Source organism: Harmonia axyridis, chromosome 7 (assembly GCF_914767665.1).
Source record: "Harmonia axyridis chromosome 7, icHarAxyr1.1, whole genome shotgun sequence".
Taxonomy (NCBI): Eukaryota; Metazoa; Arthropoda; class Insecta; order Coleoptera; family Coccinellidae; genus Harmonia; species Harmonia axyridis.
Window position 1 is genome coordinate 31557232 of NC_059507.1, and position 20967 is coordinate 31578198.

The 20967-nt window shown below is 32.9% G+C and overlaps 2 protein-coding genes across 5 annotated transcripts in view; one reads left to right on the forward strand and one right to left on the reverse strand.

The window, feature by feature from the left end:
- LOC123684586 (paired box protein Pax-6-like) overlaps positions 1 to 11017 on the forward strand; it is an 89554-nt gene extending 78537 nt beyond the window's left edge. For all 3 annotated transcript variants that reach the window (XM_045623898.1, XM_045623899.1, XM_045623900.1), the window contains 4 exons: positions 6308 to 6475; positions 7654 to 7918; positions 8976 to 9226; positions 10916 to 11017. In XM_045623898.1, coding sequence (XP_045479854.1) covers positions 6308 to 6475; positions 7654 to 7918; positions 8976 to 9226; positions 10916 to 11001 — 770 coding nt within the window. In that variant the 3' untranslated portion in view covers positions 11002 to 11017. The remainder of the gene's footprint in view (positions 1 to 6307; positions 6476 to 7653; positions 7919 to 8975; positions 9227 to 10915) is intronic.
- A 2431-nt stretch (positions 11018 to 13448) lies between these two features.
- LOC123684233 (zinc finger CCCH domain-containing protein 11A-like) lies at positions 13449 to 19793 on the reverse strand. Of its 2 annotated transcripts, none has more exons than XM_045623410.1 (6): positions 19635 to 19793; positions 19243 to 19333; positions 18865 to 19147; positions 17372 to 17470; positions 14945 to 15073; positions 13449 to 14791 (listed from the first exon to the last, which is right to left on the reverse strand). In XM_045623410.1, exons 2-6 carry the CDS (start codon positions 19309 to 19311, stop codon positions 13956 to 13958), a joined length of 1416 nt encoding a protein of 471 aa, XP_045479366.1. In that variant the 5' UTR covers positions 19312 to 19333; positions 19635 to 19793; the 3' UTR covers positions 13449 to 13955. The 2 variants fall into 2 exon arrangements, with proteins under 2 accessions (XP_045479366.1, XP_045479365.1); XM_045623409.1 differs by lacking the exon at positions 19635 to 19793 and adding an exon at positions 19476 to 19617.
- Between the last annotated feature and the right edge of the window lie 1174 nt (positions 19794 to 20967).

Here is a 20967-nt window from a genome sequence, read left to right on the forward strand (position 1 = left end):
TCGGTGCGCTTGAAGTTTGTTTTCTGAATTTCTGATATATTTAGGTTTTTAATTTGAAATAGAATAGGTTTTTTTATTTTAATTTTAATTTTTTATTTTAATATATTTTGAGTTGATATGAAACGTTGATTCACTATTGGTCATAAGAAGTGCGTTCTTTGTGGAGAAAATCGCGAATTCAGTGAAATATCGTATCACTGATATGTTTTCATTCCCGCGCGCTTCATGTTAAATTTGATAGTTCATGTTGGCACAAAATTGGCTCACTGAAAATGACATAATATGCTCGATTTATCTACGTTTATTTACTTCAAGTAAATCGTACTATGATCCAATAAATGAAAAAGAAAATCAAAAATGGACACGAGGTAATGGTGAAGAAAATTGAGACACAGGGTTTTAGGAAGGTAATGAGATAATTGCTGATGTCGCTGAGGAAAATAAAAGCTCCGTAAACTGAGATGAACCTGTTTAGAAAGTGTCCAAGAGGCGATCATATCATTCAATTCATGTTTTTATGTGCAGAAATACATATTTTTGTATATAAAGTACATCATTTTTTATAAAAAGGAGTTTGCACGCTCTAGAAATGTTTCTATAATCCGAACAACATTCGGATTATATATATATATATATATATATATATCATTCAATATGATTCCTATAATCCGAATGATTTGATGAACCGAACGGGTCCTGCCAACTTTCTGTTCGGATTATCCATACATTAATGTAGGTACACTCATTACAGGTGAAATATCTCTTTCGTGTTTTGAATTTTCAACTGTAATTTAATATTTATCGATCGATACCTTCAAGTGAATCAGTATAATATGTCCATTGGCTATTCTATAGCCACAAATTGTATATAAATCGTCATTCAATTAATTATGGTACAACTTCCATTAATTCGGTTGCAAAATGGTGAATGCGCTAGGTTCTTAAATTTCTTTCAACTTTTCAGAATATTTTTCTGTGAATAGGCAACAAAGCATTTTAATTTGTTTGGTTCAATTGTAATAATACATACACTTATACTACATATGCTTTTATTCCAGGTGTATAATTCTACATAAATAATTTCGAAAAACACCAAATCGTACTTGGCTACAATTTATCCACCGTATTTTGACTTGATCTCAAGTCTTTTCGGTTGAACTTTTTCAATCACTTTGTCAATAGTCCTTCGAATTATAATAATTATGCACCCTCATCCAGCTACTTTCACTCGAAATCCCCTCCAGCCATCAGGTTTACTAAAGAGGCGTCAAAACTTCTCGTAAGTACCAAACCGACAAATCCAACGAAATGAATGTGTGAACGGAATAGCCGGAAGGATACACCTCCCAACCTGACATCCGCTCCCCTCGCCTATATCATCCAGCCCCTCGATCCAATAACCAACCCCCTGATGTTCACTTCTGCCTAACGTGGCGAACAGGCCTTATGCAGTGCGTTTAACCGTACTCCTATCGAATCTAACCTGATTCCAACAGTATTCAGTAATTATTCGATAAATAGATATTTACCAAACATAGGAAACGGGCTTTGTTGGCCTCAACGCTACTTCCAACCTCAATGTTTGGTTTGGAGATTTCCGAAATGCAGAAGTTTCAGATTTGGATGTTGAAAACAAAATTATAGTCTGATACTTTTGTGTAATGCGTTTCCAATTTCCATCGATTAGTTTTTAACGTAGAGTTATAAACATAGATAGAGGGAATGTACGCAATTTTTACATGTTCCCAACATGGTTAGATTACGTTGTCGGATTGTGATTTATTTAAAAATCCACAATTTTACTATATCATTATGAATGTTTATTATATTGAATGAAATATATTTACTTGAGTGATTCCCGAGTAAATATGCAAATTGGAATATTTGGAATCCGATATTTTTCCTAATTGTCGAATTTATAATAACCAGAATATTTATTATTTTCTGTATCTGCTTGCTGAAATCCAAGGTTTGGCAACTTTTGCTCTTCTAGTGTCATCGGTTGTTTTACGTGGTTCGGTGCGCTTGAAGTTTATTTTCTGAATTTTTGATATATTCAGGTATTTGTTTTAATATATTTTGAGTTAATGTGGAACGTTGATTTACTATGGGGCATAAGAAGTGCGTTCTTTGTGGAGAAACTCCCGAATTGAGTGAAATATTGTATCACTGATATGTTTTCATTACCGCGAGATTCATGTCAAATAAGCTTACTGAAACTGACATATGCTCCCTTTATCTAGGTTATTACTCGGAGGTTTTTACTTCCTTATATATTCTACTTCTTAAACATTAGTCAAGGTGTTGATAGTCATTCAAATAGAATATTAATAACAGTACCTACGCGAATGTTTTTCTGTAGTTAAATATTGTAATACTTGAATAAGTTTCAATTCCTACAGTGTTCCATGTTGATAAAAATTGCAAGACCCACTGTCTTTTTTTTTGTAATTTTCGAATTTGGGGTTGAGACTGGCCTTGAATCATTCTGACTGATGACTTACTGATGAAAAATTGAAGTTGAAATCAATTCTGGCCGTTCGACAGTCAGCAACGGTGTCCACGATAATAATGGATAATATTCATTTCATGGTTCTGGAGTTACACCAATTTTGTTTTTGAATAATTAAAAGAAATATCCATCACATTTAGATATCGGTTACAAAATAGCAAAAAAAAATGTCATGAGAATTTGTTATTGGGAGTTTTAATGAATGTTTTTTCATCGATATTACACATCTATCCATAATTTTCGTTTAAAATATTTCCTTTAAGTAAGAAATAATTTTTTGCACGACCTCTAATAAGCTATAATAAAATATTTTACTACCGCAAACATCGAAGTAAAATAAGTATTTTACTCCCTCGGGTAAATAGCTTAGCCATATCGAATTATTTTATTATATTTTTTGAATACCCATCAATATTGTAACTACTGCTGATAACGAAAAAAGATGAAGTGAATTAGTTGCATTGTTTGGTATATCCATTCAGTCACTCGCTGGACGTTGGAGGTGATTGTGTTTTACCACAAAAATCTTTTCAGCAATCATCACCAAATTCGTCAATGAATTTTCAACATAACTCTCTGAAATAATGCTAGATTTCCAGCCACCATGGTGTTTTATAATGCTAAAATCCACACCTGTATGGACCAGCAAACATGCGTTGCTAAGGCAGTGGTCCTTGCAGGAAAATAAATCGACGTAAATTGAGATATTCTGCTATTTGTTTGGCAATCCTCCAAAAGTGTTGTCTGCGTTCTATAACTCACAAAAACGTGATTCTTTAAGAAACACGTTTTTTTTCAAGAAATGTAGTTAGTGACTTTGAAATGTCGTGTTGACAATTTCTTCTTAGATTTTTTTAATTAGAATCGTTGATACGAGAACAGTTCAAAAAATATTATATACTAACACCTTGGATCAGGACGTTTTGACTCCAGATTTGTATTTAAAAGACTGTTGAAATAGCCACTTCGTGGCTTTACTTACTTATGTCATGAACGGGGATAATTTTTTTATATTTTAGTTTCACATAAATATTTTGATCAAAAATAATAAGTCCCACAATAAAGCCTCACTGGGATAGCTCCATGTTGCAACATGAAATGAAGCTCGATTCGCGCAGGCACTTTTTGAAGTCTCGCCATAAAATGTCACACTTCTACTCCTAATACAAGGTCATAATATTCTTCAGTTCTATCACCTAACTAGTTAATTATAATTAACGTTCATTCACATAAAGAAAAATTTCAAATAAATGGTAGGAATTCGACTCAAAGTCATTCTTTCATCCCTCTAGTCATTTACATAAGTAAAGCAAAAATAACATGAAAATATATTCATGAAAAAACTCAATACTGAATAGGAACAAATTAATACCGATAACTCTAATATCTAATCAGGCAGCTATACGCTACCTCATTTTCTAAAAGAATCCATCGAAGGCAAACCAAAAAAAAAATCAAAACTTGCATGAATAAGGTGAGGAGCAAAAAAGTCCTATCACTAAAATCCAAATCGGTAAACACAAAAACCCAAAAAAACAACCAAAAAGCATAGACTTCCTGCAGCATATTGCAATCAAAATCACCCTGATCCCGCCCCTGCTCCCGATCCCTACTCCACCGTGGGACCTGGGGGACCTCGCCACCCCGGTGGGCGGTAAGATAAGACACACCGATCTGCGTTACGGCGAAACCAGCCAACTAGAAACTCGCGATAAGGACCCGCCGAAGTCACCGCCGTGGCATCGCTACGCTCGCGTCCTCAGCCCCCCTCGTCGACGCTCGTATCTCGGCGCACCCCCCTGCACCCCCAACTCGGTGGAGGAGGGACACGCATATCACGATGTTATGAACATTTTATAATGTGTAACGCTGCCGCGCCGAGAGAGGAAAGTTTCGGTGAAAGTTGAAATTTCATCCCCCGATATCTTTCTTACAACCCCCTTCAACCCCCTTAATGGTTGGGCCGTGCGTATGCACCCCTCTTTTGGAATCATTTTCACATTACGCTCTGTACGCCGTCTGTGGACAGTTTTAAGGTTGATTCATCCCAAAGGGGAGGAGGGGGTGGAAAGCATTTTAGACGGGCAGTTTCCTTCATAAAGTTATAAATTAGTAAATATGAGCAACATTATATTAAAGATTTTACTAACATTCTATTCGAATAAATTATATAGAATATACCCTTACATTGAAATCATTGAATATCTTCTGATATATAAAAGTCCGTTCAGGAAATATTGACATCCCAGACGGTGGTGGAAAATCGAAATTAAGTTGGTTAGGAACTCAGAGTAAAAATATCATTTCTCTAATTCTGTGGTTATTCCGTTCATTCTTCCACATCTTGTAGAAAAAAATCGTGCGAGAATATATCAGGAACGCACAGTTTTCATGGTTATATTTTATTATTCTATGTTGGTACTCCGAACTTTCCGCCACGGCTTTATCTGTCAATTCATCAATTTGCCTTAAAGAAATCACATTTTTCAATGCAAAAATCACTAAATTATATTTATGGAAATATTTCATTAATTTCAATGAAAATGCAATGAATTAGAGAAAATAATGTATAATACTCGTACAGAAAGCTCATTCTACCACTCGTTTATTCCAAAACTCGCCACTTCGTGGCTCGTTTTTGAATTTTGAACTCGTGGAAGAATATCAATGCCTTCTGCACTTGTATTATAAATAACTATTTCAGTAAGCAAATTTTGTCCCCAACATGATCCATCAAATTTGACATGAAACGCGCGGAAGAGAAAACATATCAGTGATACGATATTCCACTCAATTCGCGAGTTTCTCCACAAAGAACGCACTTCTTATTTCCCATAGTGAATCAACGTTTCATATTAACTCAAAATATATTGAAATAAATACCTAAATATATCAGAAATCCAGAAACAAAATACGACATAGCGTGCCGTAAGAGAGGCCCGAATGTTGAGCGAGCCGAGGAATTTGGATCTCTTCAACACTCTCACTTACACCAGCAATATTTTCGGTCGAGCCAGCATTTCGATGATGTATGACCTCAAGAAATCAGTAGCAGATCCAAGTCGAATTATTTCACTTCGCCCATAATGCACGAAACGTACTTACTACAGAATCATTACTTTTGTAGTAAGTTTACATAATGTTCACTCCTTCAGCAGTAGATAAACGATCCATATTGTTAAATGGTTAACCTTCAACTTAGCATATGACGCTGTGGATGACAGTTTTGTTTGACATTTGACATTGAAACAGAGCTGTAAAATCCGGGTCTTGGCAAGGATCACCCAGTTCAACAAATAATTAAATGATTACTGAGACTGATGAACTTGTAATTTACACAATTTTTCATCAATTCAAAGAGCCTTAGCTGAGCCGAAAATAAGTGTATTTCTGATTTTCTTTCATTATACATATTGAAATTAATTCAAATTTTTTTTTCTGTCTTCATCTTATCCTTACAGGAAAAAGAGCACAAGATATCCTGTCCTGTGCAACGGATCGAAACACAATTTTCCTAATTTCTGAGGAATATTATACTACACATAATTTTATTAGTGAGCTCTTTCTCTGACATACTCTAATTGAGGGTATTACATATTTCTCCGTATCACATCACATTCTCTTTATGGTGAGAAATATTGTATGTAGCAATATAAAGACAATTTTCTTATAGTTCCTACGCCCAAAAAGTATCGAGAATTATTTCAAATATTCCATCGTAAGTTTCGTCGAAAAAACAAATTGCACATATCTAACCAAAATACTCGTTTTGACCACATCTTTCCTTTTTTTCAGTGACGGACCTGGACGGTCTTCATTCAGACGAGACAAATTCAGGAGACAACTCGAACGCCGGCTCCAGCATCGGTCCTGACGACGATCAGGCCAGGCTACGGCTCAAGAGAAAATTACAAAGGAACCGGACATCTTTCACCAATGATCAGATCGACAGTCTAGAAAAAGGTAAGTTGTCATTTTCACGGTTGATGACGAATCTTGATCGAATCGAAACGTTAACGTGTGTGGTTCGGTATTTGGCGTGTATCCTTCAATTTTTCAGTGTTACTAGATGACAGTTGATAGCTCGATATGTATTCGATGTTCTTCAAAGATATCAATAAACTACGTACTTTAAAATTAGTTACATAATAATAACTCTGCCGGAATAGTTATTTCTCTAATTCGTTCATTCTGCCACATCTTGTAGAACAAAATCGTTCAGGAATATCTCAGTTTCACTCATATTTTATGGTTATATTTCATTATTATATGTTGGTACGCGCAACTCTCCTGTCACGGATTTATCTATTATCTGTCAAATTTGTGATACAAAAAACAGTTTTGCCAACCAACATTTATCAATACAAAAATCACTAAACGATATTTATGGAAATATTCCATTAATTTCGATAAAAATAATGTATGATATATGTATAAAGAGCTCAATCTAACACTTTCATCAAAAAGCTCGCCACTTCATGGCTCGTTATTGAATTTTGTACTCGTGGTTGAATATTATGCCGTCTGTACTTGTATTATAATTAACTTTTCCTATATTCTTCTTGAATTGTCATTCAAAATCCAAACGCAAAGTCATTCAGAATAGTTATTTATAATACAAGTGCAGAAGGCATTGATATTCTTCCACGAGTTCAAAATTCAAAAACGAGCCACGAAGTGGCGAGTTTTGGAATGAACGAGTGGTAGAATGAGCCTTCTGTACGAGTATTATACATTATTTTCCCTAATTCATTGCATTTTCATTGAAATTAATGAAATATTTCCATAAATATAATCTAGTGATTTTTGCATTGAAAAATGTTGGTTGGCAGAACTAATTTCTTTAAGGCAATTTGATGAATTGACAGATAAAGCCGTAGCGGAAAGTTCGGAGTGCCAACATAGAATAATAAAATATAACCATGAAAACTGTGCGTTTCTGATATATTCTCGCACGATTTTGTTCTACAAGATGTGGAAGAATGAACGGAATAACCACAGAATTAGAGAAAATATTGTAGACATATACACTCGACCTATTAGTTTAAAAATGAAAATATTTATACTGAAAGCAAAATATTTTTAATGATCTTCATTGTCACATCTTATTGCAGTTTAAATTCCTTAAATTCATTTTTCAGAATTCGAGAGAACGCACTACCCTGACGTGTTTGCCCGTGAGAGGTTAGCTGCTAAAATTGGACTTCCAGAAGCCAGGATCCAAGTGTGGTTCTCGAACAGACGGGCCAAATGGCGAAGAGAAGAGAAATTGAGGAACCAAAGGAGAGGTTCTTCCATACCAGAACATCCTGGACCCACACCGTCTCCTACAAGACTTCAGACCTTCAACAACACCTCGATGTATTCTTCTATACCGCCACCAATGTCCATAGCTGATACGTATAGGTGAGTCAGGAATTGATATTCTTCAAGCTGGATATTATGACGAATAAAGCGCCTCTTCAATGTGGACGGAAGGTGCCTTTCAAATGAAAATGGCAATTTCTTTAGAGTGGCTGTTTGCCAGAAATGGGCAGCATTTAGCTTCTTCCGACCCTTAGAGCAATGGCTGTAAATTATGATGAAGCCAAGGTACAGGGTGGGCAAATAAGCGAGGTAAGCGGTTATATCTCAGGATCCACTCATCGTAGAGACTTGCGGTAAAAAATTTACTACTAATGTGTACAAGAAAACACACTGGAAATTGTTTTGAAGTTCATACCTCTACCGCTAGGGGGCGTAATAGCTACCGTCGAGTAGAAAAATGAATTTTACTCGAAAATGTTTCATATGAAGTTGAAGAAAAAATATCATCACTGTAATCCTTGGAAGATTCTCTATCTTTTTGAATTGTCACTTTCGATTCTACGACATCAAATAAGGGTAGGTGCAAGGGAGAAATCTGACTGATTGAAACGCCTGCAACTTCAGTTTGGCTCAACATTTTTGAGCAAATTAGATCTAGTCTGAAAGATAATATCTTGTTGATTGAGGACAAAATATAGTCATGATAAATTTGTTTTTGCTGCTTTCGATAGGGGGCGCTAAGTCAGAAGTTCATTGTTTTGTTCATTTTACTACGAAATTTCAAATGTAATGATAGGATTTTCCTAACAGAAATAGAAGTTGCATCAAATTAGCATGAAAAAACCTGAAGGTCGCAAAGCGATAATTTCAGACGTTCTGAAGTTATGGCCGAAAGAAGATATTCTTCAACTGATGCACTGCTAAAAACCAAATTGTGTCTTTAAGTTCTAACAGCAACAGAAATCCCATCAAATTTGTATGAAAAAACCAAAAAGGCGCAAAGCGATAGCTTCAGGCGTTCTGGAGTTATGGAGTTATTTTATTATTATTAATAGCAAAAGAATATAAAATAATTTATATTATTTATTTATTTATAATTTAAAATTTGTATAGGAATATGGGAAGTGTAGAATTTTAATTGAAATTATTTTTTCAGTTCAATGCCGACGATGCCTAATTTCTCTCATGGAGGAATTGGAACTGGAAGCATGGGACCCTCTCATGGATCTTGTCTGCAACAGAGGGAGTCTCCTGGTGTTGGAAGCGCAATGGGAGGTTACTGTATGGGAAGACCACATAGTTACGACATCGGTTTGGGTTATGGAGGAAGACCATCGCCCTGTAGTCCTTCACAGCCCTATCAAATGAATGGCCATCAGTATACCTCTAATGGGACATCCTCTACAGGTGATTTTTTTTTCTTCATACCAACAAAACATTAGAGTTATACTAATAACGTAATATTTCAACAAATCTTCACTTATTGAAGACATATACTACTAACAGGCCAATTGAAAAGTCCCCGGTCTACCATTGTAAAACACATTTTTTGTGGCAAAATTCGATTTTATTATTCAACTTAGTTGCCTTCGAGGGCGATACAGCGATTATAGCGATTTTCCAACTTTTCGATACCATTTTTGTAGTACGATTTGTCTTTCGCTTCAAAATAGGCCTCAGTTTCGGCGATTACTTCTTCATTTTTTTCCAGCGAGCATCCTTTTGAGGTCTAAGAACAGAAAAAAGTTGCTGGGGCCAGATCTGGCGAATACGGTGGATGCAGAAGCAATTCGAAGCCCAATTCATGCAATTATGCCATTGTTTTCATTGATTTGTGACACGGCGCATTGTCTTGATGAAACAGCACCTTTTTTTTATCGAATGGTGCCGTTTTTTAACGATTTCATCCTTTAAACGATCCAATAACGCTATATAATAATCGCTGTTGATGGTCTGGCATTTTTGGAGGTAATCAATGAATATCATACCTTGCGCCGAGCCTTGCGCATCCCAGAATACTGATGCTATAACCTTTTCAGCTGACTGTTGTGTTTTTCCTCGCTTTGGATTCGGTTCATAGTGAAATGATGGTGCCATGTTCCATCCATTGTCACATATCGACGCAAAAATTCAGATTTATTGCACTTAAACAGCTTCAAACACTGCTCAGAATCATTAACACGTTGTTGCTTTTGATCGATTTTGAGCTCGTGCGGCACCCATTTTGCACACAGCTTTCCCATGTACAAATATTCGTGAATGATATGATGTACACGTTCAGAGGATATCTTCACAATGTCTGCTACCTCGATCAACTTCACTTTACGGTCATTCAAAATTATTTTGTAATCTTTTTTTATTTTTTCATCGGTGACGGCCTCTTTTGGGCGTCCACTGCGTTCGCTGTTTTCAATGCTCATTTCACCACGTTTAAACTTAGCATATCAATCAATGATGGATTGGTTTTCCTGGTGCAGACCCGGAAACTCTTCATCAAGCCAAGATTTTGCTTCAACTGTATTTTTTCCCTTCAAAAAGCAATATTTTATCAGCACACGAAATTCTTTTTTTCCATTTTTTTCAAATAACAAAAGTAGCTACACTCACAACGCAATATCTCACAAACTAATGGCCGGACTGCTGTCAAATTTTGACACATTTGAAGGTTGGTAATAACTAAAAACCATATGGATTTAATACTAGCACCGCCATCTGTGCATCAGACCGGGGACTTTTCAATTGGCCTAATATGTTAAAAACTACCAGAAGTTGATCAAGGAAACACAAAAAACCGAATAGTTATTCCAAATTTATTACAACGTCCAGAAGTATATCGTGAGAAATGCTTATATAAAGGAAAAAACGTTTTGGCTCCTTCTCTTTCTTTCTGCCTTTTTCTATTTAATCAACGGCTAGCATCATGAAGCTATTCTTTGATGATCAATTGTGTGTCGTATTAGCAAATAATAATTTTTGTTCGTTACTCAAGCATGAAAGAACTACCAAGGCTGACAATAGTAAATGGTAGTCAAACACAATATAAAACAATTTTTTGCAATTGAAAATAAAAATCAATAATGGTATTTATTGCTTCAGGTTTGATTTCACCAGGAGTCTCAGTCCCAATTGCAGTACCAGGACAAACGGATATGGCTTCTCAATATTGGCCACGTATACAGTGACCTTGGTGGTCGTAATGCGCAAAAACCAAAAAAAAAATGTACAAGTTTTGTATTTATGTAAATGGAATTTTCAATATTTCTAAATTATTAAATTAGTCACTGAAGAATGTACGTTATTTCTTATCAGTGAAATATTACTAGTGAAATATGAGATCTCAGACCTAGTTCTGTAGCTCACCGACAGTAAAGTGTTCATCATAAAAGAAATTTTAGTATTTCTTTGCTAAAGTGGGGTTTTCAATTTCTACATGTATTACAGCAAAAATATAGATTTATTTATTCAGAAATCCACATCAGGACCCTCAATTGGTTTTTTTTCAAAAATTTATATCAAATTTTCTCCATTAGATCTTCATGTGATTTTTTTGTTATGGTGTTATTGTTAATCGAATTAAAACTCTCAGAGAATATACTCCAAGAATGAAATAATTCTACTCATAACATGATATAATTTCTGAGGAATCAGATTAGTTTGACTCATAACAAACATTGCAAAAGATATAATTTGAACTCTTAAAACATATGTATCCTTTTGATGAATTAGAAAAGTAGATAAAACCATTCAATTGCTAAACGTGCCAAACCTTTTCTACATTCCAATTGTTCATTGTTAAGTATTATTTGATTGCTGTGTCTGATTTGGGGAATAATCCCAGTTTTCTTATCCAAAGAATTAATGTTGAATTATTAATAAGTATATGTGATCAATTTTGTATTTGCAAATAACTGTAACGATATATTGTCGAATATTCTAGATAGATTTATCTACATATCTCATATTGTAAAAATGACTCGTTTTTCGGAAAAGAAATGCATGTGTTTTATATAAATATTTTCATGTGTATATGATTAATTTTAGTAAATTATTATAATTTCTTTGAAAATTATTTTCATTGTATGTAAATAAAATTATATTGACTGATAAAATCCAGTTATTTCAAATAATTTGATTTTTATGATTTTTTCCTATTAATATATATTGGTCGAATAAGTCAGTGGCGCATTTAAATTTTAGAGATTGAAGTTGATCCGTTGACTTATCTATTAATTTTTATGAAATCCAAATGAAAAATTGCCTACGTTTTCGTGGAAAACGGATGAAAATGAATGCGGTCGTAGAAAAAGTATTGTACACAACTCGAGTTGTACGACAATTAGGCACTTCTAGAATTACGTGTAACTTTTTCTAGTCATGTGCGTAATATGCTTCTTACAACTATTGTTATGTAATATCATAGTATAAGGAAAGGATAGTAAGCCAGTGTAGTGCTTTTTTCGATTTAATTGATGTTGAGCGCCATCTAGTTGTACTCACGTTTTACTCGAATTTTACTGTCAAAAATTAGTCCGTAAAGTGGAGCCCTCTGAAAAAATCGGTGTTATTTTGAAGAACCAAAATATTTGAAATAGAGTGGTCAGAAGATTTCTATATTTTGATATTTTTTCTGCTCTGTAATAAGCATTTACGCCAGTGGCGTGTATTTGTGATAACTTAATAATAACATAAAAATTGTTGGCAATGTCATGCGACCCCTTTTCAACCACGCCACTGAATGAATTATCGTATTATTTCTGCGCCATCTATAGCTCATGATTCAGCGCTATCTATTATCGAGTTACTTTTCCAAATCCAACTACAGTAATGACCCTTGGTGACTATTTCCTTACCGTCAAACGGCGGTTGGCTTACTATCCTTTCCTTATACTATGGTAATATACTAAGAAGGTAATATAGGATTGTAGTGTTTCACGTTTGAGACAAATTCAAATATTTACTGAGAACACTACTTATTTTAAAGAAATTTGAACCATTCTACTGAAAATATCGAAAAAATGATCGGGGGATGCTTCCTTTAAACAGATTGATTCATCTATTTCGTCAGGATATCTGTGATATTCGAATTTCAAGCCGAAAATGATCTAAAAAAATGTAGTTCGACCCTCTGATGATGAATTCGTTTACACGATAACTCTTGAATGAAAATACCTTGAAACTTTTATGGCAGTTTCAGATCTCGAATGTTAAATTCATTCATGAGCAAAATCTGACTAGGAGTCCCAAGTTCCATGAATATTGAATATTATCATCAATCAAAATTAGTCAGTTGTCATAACAAGATGCCATCCGCTTACCATAGTTCAATTCTATAGGACTATAACTAAGATGGGGTCCAGAAAAAAAGTTTGTATGAAAGATCCACCCTTTTTTTACAAGGAATCATTCTCTAAATTTTTTCGCAACTATTCTCTTATCCCAAAAATGATAATTACCAATAAGAGATCTTCCAAAATCAATTTAAACCTTAGAATTATTCTTGAATTTCAAAACCCAAGAACTATTAGAACAAGAGTCGGCATTAAGAATATAAGTACAATATAGCTTTTTTTCAGGGACAGGAAGAAAGTTTGATCTAATTTTTGTAGGAATATCAAAAAAAATATCAAGATTTTTTACTAAAATACTTATAATTTATTATTAATGCACATGTTTGTTGATTTTTTTTCATTATATATACTTGTGTATCATCAATTTCAATAATGTGAAGCCTAACATAATTTTAAGTGTAAAATGCTTTTACATTAGTTTATGAATTTTATTCAAATCTATGTTTATGTACAAAATTCCTATTTACAATTACTATAAATAATATTTGAATAAAAGGTATTCGCAGATATTCCATAGCCATATTTACAAAATCAACAATAATTACATAATAGATATATAAAACATCAACTCATATCAACATTTGATAAAAATCTAGTGATCTTGAAAACAAGATACATTGTTTCAGAAAAACAATATTTTGGCTATTTCAATCATAAGATTGACACCTTGACTATTCATAAAAAAATGATACTTCACACTGATCCATCAATAGTAAAACAAGGTTTATATTTATACTTGTTCTTTTGACTGTCTTGAAGTTTTTTGAATACCACTTTGTTACAAAATTTTATTTTGACAAAATAGAATCTATTTCATTCATTAATCCATCATCCTCATAATCTAAGTCATCCTCCATTAGCAACATTTCCTCTTCATATTCATTACCAATAATTTTTTCTCCTTCATTTTTTGTTCTACAACTTCGATCATCTATTGAGTTAGATTCTGGTACACAACTTTCGTGATCTTCTTTCATTTTACTGTTAAGTGAAGGGAGACTTTCATTAATAGTGTGATCATTTTGCAATACTTGTTCTATTTCTTTATCTTTAGTCGACCCATTTTCATTTTTCACCAATTCTTTCAGGTCTGTAGAAGACAAACGAACTAACTTCAGCTTTTTCTTCTGTGGTGATGGTTGAACAGAAATAGTTTCTGTCGTCTTTTCTTCTACCACATCTTTTGTTGTACTGCTTATCTCTTCTACTAGTTCTGTTGATTCACTTTCCTTCTTTTTCATTTTTTCCGCTCTGATTTCTTCAAGAGTTTTGATTTTTATAGACTCCATTTTTCTCTTTGCTCCTCTTGTATTTCTCTTAATTCCTCTACTTTGTATACTACATAAGTCATTATTCTTTATTTTGCGATCCCTTAGAGTTCCTTTATTCGCATACACACTTTTTTTTTGTTCCTGGGTCATTTCTTCCTGTTCATTATTGTTAATTTTAGAAAAAACATTGCACATTTTTGAATCCAGATATATTTCAGTGTTGTTATCAGAACAGTTATCCAATCTCAGCTTTTTTGCTAGGTTCAAGGGATATTCTTCATTATCTTTCTTCCTCTTTCTTATTAGATTCCTTCGAAGATCTTCAACTGTATCATTTTCTGGGCAATCTAGACCTAAAAAAAAAATTTGTTGTATTTTTTTGCAAGTAACTCAGTTATTAGTGATTTAAATTATTATCCATAGATGTTTTGGGGAGAGATCAATATGAATTGAAAACATGATTGTTCTCAACTTTTTGGTATAAAAATATAAATAAATATACTCACTATAGGCAAAATAAGCGGCCGATTCTTCTTGAATACGTTCTAGTCGAATTTCCTCTAAAGTTTTCACCCTCACTTTCTTTTGGGGGAGTTTTCTAGGTGATCTGGATGGAATCGATTCGGTATCAGACTCTGCAAGAATACACCTTCATTTTAGTAATGATATCAAGAAGAAATATGTAATAACAAAATTTTCAAACATTCAGGTGCATTCTTGCAGTTTCAAATAACAACAAAATAATCCAACAGTAAAAATTTTAATTATAGAAGATATAATTATGTGAATACAGAAAAATGTAACCAAAGTAAATATCTCTTATAAATACATAAATATGAATTTTTAAAGAGCCAAGGTACTAACTTCATTAATTCTAACTTAAATATTCTTTATATAAAATGTATATAGATTATATTGATTCAAATTTAGATTAGAAATTTGATTTGATGCACTCAACTACTACTTAAGAATACACATAATTCAAAAATAAGTAGAAACCAGTTGATATTTGGAGAATAAGAAATCAAGACCAAAGAAAAAATTAAGTACAATCTATAACGATTAAATTTTTCTGTACAACTGAAAATATTATTTCAATTTTAACTGATTCCATTAGAAATTTATCACTCTTATGTTCTAAGGTGAGAGCGAAATTCTATTTCATTAGAGTTGATCAGATAATCAATAACTGATATGGACAGATGTTTACAAAATTCATTTACCGATATACCTATGTATTCACTTATTTCAATAAATTACCACCCAATTAAGGCCTTAGATGGTTATTAACTATTATATAAACTTTCAATATATATATATGGATGTATTTTTACTGCAATCAGAAATATTACCTACAAGAATGCACACAAAAAACAAGTAAATCTTTTTTACTTTCTGAGTTAAATGACAGGTAACTCAAAACTGTTCTTTTCCTCAACCCTACCCAAAATTCAAAACACACCTCAATAGAAGAAATCTGATAAAGAAACAAACAATAATAATAAATAATAGAATATAATTGAAACACATGATACAACAAGAATAAAATATAAGTTGAGCAAAACACAGCAATATCATTGCCAGTAAACAAAATTCAAAAGTATTAATATTGGAAAAACATATGATCACAACAGATACCTGAATGAGTTTATTGAGAAGAAACAATTGAAATAAGAAATATCTCATTTTCAATTAGTATCCAAACTTTGGACAAACTTCACCGTTAGTAGCGAGTTACATAAAAAATTTTTATTCAAATGATAAATTGTATCATGATTGCGATTGAACATTATTCACCATCAACTTTTGGCACAACTCTCCAGGACATAAAAATACTTTCAAATCGAAGACTAGATGAGTTAAACAACAATGAGACTTGGAATAGTTCACTAAAAGTATAAGAAAACTGATCATTTTGATGGATGAACTCTGTGTAAACATGAACCAAGTTTTGGCTGATTTTGGAAACATGTCCAGATTCACAAAATCTGACCAATTGCTCCAGAATAATTACTTTTACCACAAAAAGCTCACTTCAGTGTAAACTGACTCAACACATATAATGATTTCAAATATTGCAATGAGATTCCATTTAATTTATTCAATGAATTTTATACACATTTCATCACAAGTTGAAAAGAAAACATAAGGACTTATTGGAAACCCCGAGACACTTAAATGATTGCCTGTTCTTCCACAAGTTTCTTGATTTTGTCTCATTTCAATGGATGATAGTTAATGAGGTAGGATCTGTGTCTTTGGGGTTTCCTGGTTTAATTATATCTTGCTTTAGCTCTGCATGGCCTAATAAAGTCCAAATATTTCCTTAATATCATCTTCAGATGAAATAAGTCCCTTAATTTAAAATAATTGGACAAGAATTGCTTCCGGAACATTTGAATTATTGGAATTTCCTAAACCTAGACGAACAAAATAAAAAAAATTATAACAGATCTTCAAGTAAATTTTATTGATGGAATCAATTCTACGGACTAAAATTTTTTAAAAAAAATATTCACTTTTTAGTCCCCAACAAAATGCAGAAAACTATTTCATACATTCTTCATAGAAAAAATACTTTTATACAAATATAATACTATCAGAAGTAAATTAAATTTCATCTAATCTGATTTAGTAGACTTTCAAATATTGAAAAAAAAATTAAAACGTTTCCAAATGAAAAATACCTGTATGGCAAAACCCCTATTTAAAATCTATAACTATAAATATCCCTCTCAAAAATTCAACCACACAATACATATCAATGGATTATCAATTGCTTATTTTAAATTTTATAAAATAACTCAGTTTCACAGTCATGATAAAATTAATGTTAGGAAAACAACGTTAATGCATAAACACAACAGTAATATAACAATATGCTTATAGCAAATATTTCCATTCAATCAGAGATTAATTAACAAGCTGCATACCTTCTTCAAAAGTCACAACAAGAGAATCAACTTGATTTCTGAAATTTCTCTCAGATGATTGACTGCCAATGTCATTTTGTGTGGGACTCTGTGTAACCTCTGAAACCAAGAAGAGAAATTTAAGTGTGCAAGGTTTTCCTACATTTCCAAAATGGTTGTACGGCGAGACAACTACATTTCCTATCGTCCCATTTTGGAGTTCAAAATTTTATATAACTGTTGAAAATATTATTGTAGTTAGGGATATTTAGTAGTATTCAACATTGCAAATCGTCATAAAAGTTGAAGATTGTTGTTATTAAATGTGTTTGTCTCCGCGAGATGATATAGGTTAATCCTAAACTCCGTGACCCCAGAAATCATTCCACTCCACTGTTACCGAATGAATTAAAGTCTTATATTACTTGATTATGGCTACATAGCATAACACTGCTGCATAGCACTGCTGAGCCCAACTGATATTTTGGTTCACAGCGGGGTTTTATGCTATCCAAAGTATAGTGCATTGAATATGAAATGAATGAAGTTTTTCCTAGAATATATATATAAAATTTGGAAACAATAACTTTAATTTGTGGCATTTATCGAATATCAAATAGTTCAATGAAATGAATCTTGATGTATTTGAATCTTATTATCTCATAATATGTTGATCTTGGCCCATAAAAAGTCTCAATTAATCATTAACAAATACAAGACAGCTAACATAATATTCGTTTGCAACATTGCAACAACTGAATTTGAAATGTTCATTTGCAAAAGATGTTCATGGTATGGAACTAAATTTTCATACTGCAAATCATTTCTTTTTAATTATGGTTGTATTAACCCAATGTACTAATTTCTTTGGACTAAAAATTTCACCTTAATTTTCCTGAGGGGCACACATTCTTTCAATCAGGATACTCAGAACACAGTACTGTGTAAGTATTTGTTCCTAGCAGAATTCAGGTGCTTGATTTTGTTTTAAATAAGAAGAGAATGGAATTGGGTCGAAAGAGAGAATGGAACGACAACATAATTAGAATGGACGAGGAAAGGATGGTCAGAATTGCACGCGATAAATCACCACTAGGTCGCAGAAGTTCAGGACGCCCTCGAAAGCGATGGAGCGACAATTTGTCGGTGTAGGCAGAGATTCGACGGAAAGAAACAGGCGAATCGCCTAAAAAAGAAGAATGAAGAAGAAGAAGAAGAGAATTCTTTTATTACTATATAAGATGGTTTATCTATTAAATAATTGAACACGTGCTTCTAATGAATTTTGACAAATTGCACTGTGACATCATGTTGAAATGCCTAACTCTCCTTTTACTGTACCAACAAATCCACTAGAATAGCAAACCGTGAGGAACTAATGTTTGACATGAAATTAGTCATAAATAAACTAGACTTCAACATAGAGAATAAGCCTTTGATTTATATTCTTGAACAATTGAAATTTGATGATCAAATTAGTGATTTGCATCATTTTAACTTGAAAATGTACTTACCCTCGATATTTTGTGTACTATTTGAACTACTAGCGGTAACTTCGCTATTGTTGTGTGAATTGGTCATTGATTGTCTAGCATTTTGGTGTAAAAATGGGCAGTGAGGCTTCAAACATCCACCAGGCTGTGTTTCCCAATAACACTGAATTGCCTTTCTGTTTTTCCTCAATTCCATATGACGATAGTTGCAATGTACGTTTAAGCACTTTCCTTCTTTCCAAAATGAACACATTGTTTCACATCCTAAAGCCGAAGGTTCATGTCTGAAGGTACAGCTGTCGCCCTAAAATAATGTATAATTAGCAATTTCATTCCAATAAGGGCCTAGATATGATAATAATGAAACATATGGCTGATAGAATGTATTTATGTACTTACTTTGGTACAAGTGGAATAGTAATAAAAATAACAATCGTTATTTCTTCTGGGTGAATCTAAATCTGTCATCTTCTTGAAGAAATTATCAGCACTGAAAAAGAATTAAAAATTATCATTTTGAGGTTAGAAAATTATTCAACTTTATTTTCCAACAATGCTAAAAATCTAATGAATATTTTAAAAATTCCATAATATTCCTATCAACATCGTTAATAATATGTTATAGAACCTACAAATAATAATTGAGAGGCATCTTGAAAATTTTTCAAATTTAGTTTCAGTAAAAGATTGTGTTGCACACGAATGACAACCAAATAAAATCTTAAGAGCAAACATCAATATTTTTTTCGATATTCAGATAAAAATATATATGAAATATTGTCAGTACATACCTTTTAAAAAAATGTGACCTTTCTTTTTTTTCACAACTGACAGATAAAAATATCTGCAAACGAAGTTAATTTCGGACTTGATCGGAATGAAAGCGGATATCACGTGAAACTATTGACGAGCGGGCAATTTGAATGCTACTATCAACTCTGTTATCAGTAACTGAATGGGTGATGATAAGGTTATTCAATTCAGTGGGTCCCTTCATAAATTAAGGTTAGGAACATAAAGTACTAAACATTTTCTTCTTCTTTTTATTACTATGCAATACAATACAATACTAGAGGAAACAATGAATCATTGAATTGCTAATTAATATTTTAAACAACGTAATATTTTTCAATAATTTATGAAGATATTCAATCATTCAATTATATAAAAGAATTGAAGGCTAACAAATCAATGAGGGCATTGTTTAAGGAGAAGATAGTTGGTTACTCGCCCTGCAAAGGGCATTGGATGTGCGTATGTGGCAAACTCAGAATTTTTGGGTCCATCCTAATGCGCCCTCTAGGCGGCTATTTCTATAATCATTTGTCGGTAAAGAGGTTTCTACATTGGGTACAAAACTTGACGTGAAGAGTAAATAATCGGAGCCAAGTAAAGTAGAAACACTTCGATGTTGAATAGACTGAGTACTGAGTTTATGACCCAGGTTTCGAGCTTGGAATTTTATTGCTTTGGTCGTAACGGGGTTTGTTTATGTTATCGGATTTCGCTCATTCTATTGAGGGCTTACATACAGTTAGAAGGCTTCAAAAAGACGGATTTTCAAGAATTTTTTTCGCGCAGACTATTCAATTTATTAATTTGAAAATTGGTGTACATATTATAATAACCTTATATTAACATATTTTTTATTTGTCACAATAATCTTCGAGAATGTTGCTATCGCCGATCTCCTAGAGCTCCGCAAAAAAAAAAACAATTTTGCGGTGATCACGATATCTCTGGACCGGATTATCTGAAATGAAAATCGTGAAGGGAATGTATGATCTGATTTGCGTTTGAAAAGAAATACTGTGATTGGAGAAAAATAAGTACATATAAGATTATTTTTTAGTTTTTCGAAAAGAGAATTTTAAATTTAATTAATTGATTATGTAAAATTGTTATCAGTGAATATAGATATATCAATGATTCATATATAGTTATACAAAAAATAACTCTCGGTTTGTTGGCACCCTCCGCTCCGCGTCGGGAGACAACATAACTTCATGCTAAAATCTAATACTTTTTCCCTTGTATAACACACAATTTTTTTCTGTGACAGGAAAAACGACGATTTTATAGTGAAAGAAATATAACTTTTCACGAAATTTATCCGGCAAAAAA

Excerpts from the sequence above, each read along its gene's own strand:
- LOC123684233 (XM_045623409.1), bottom strand. The coding sequence starts at position 19,495 with ATGCCTCTCAATTATTATTT. Across the intron at positions 19,148-19,242 it reads ACTATTCCACTTGTACCAAA|GGCGACAGCTGTACCTTCAG; the intron begins GTAAGTACATAA and ends ACATTATTTTAG. Across the intron at positions 17,471-18,864 it reads TAGTACACAAAATATCGAGG|AGGTTACACAGAGTCCCACA; the intron begins GTAAGTACATTT and ends TCTTGGTTTCAG.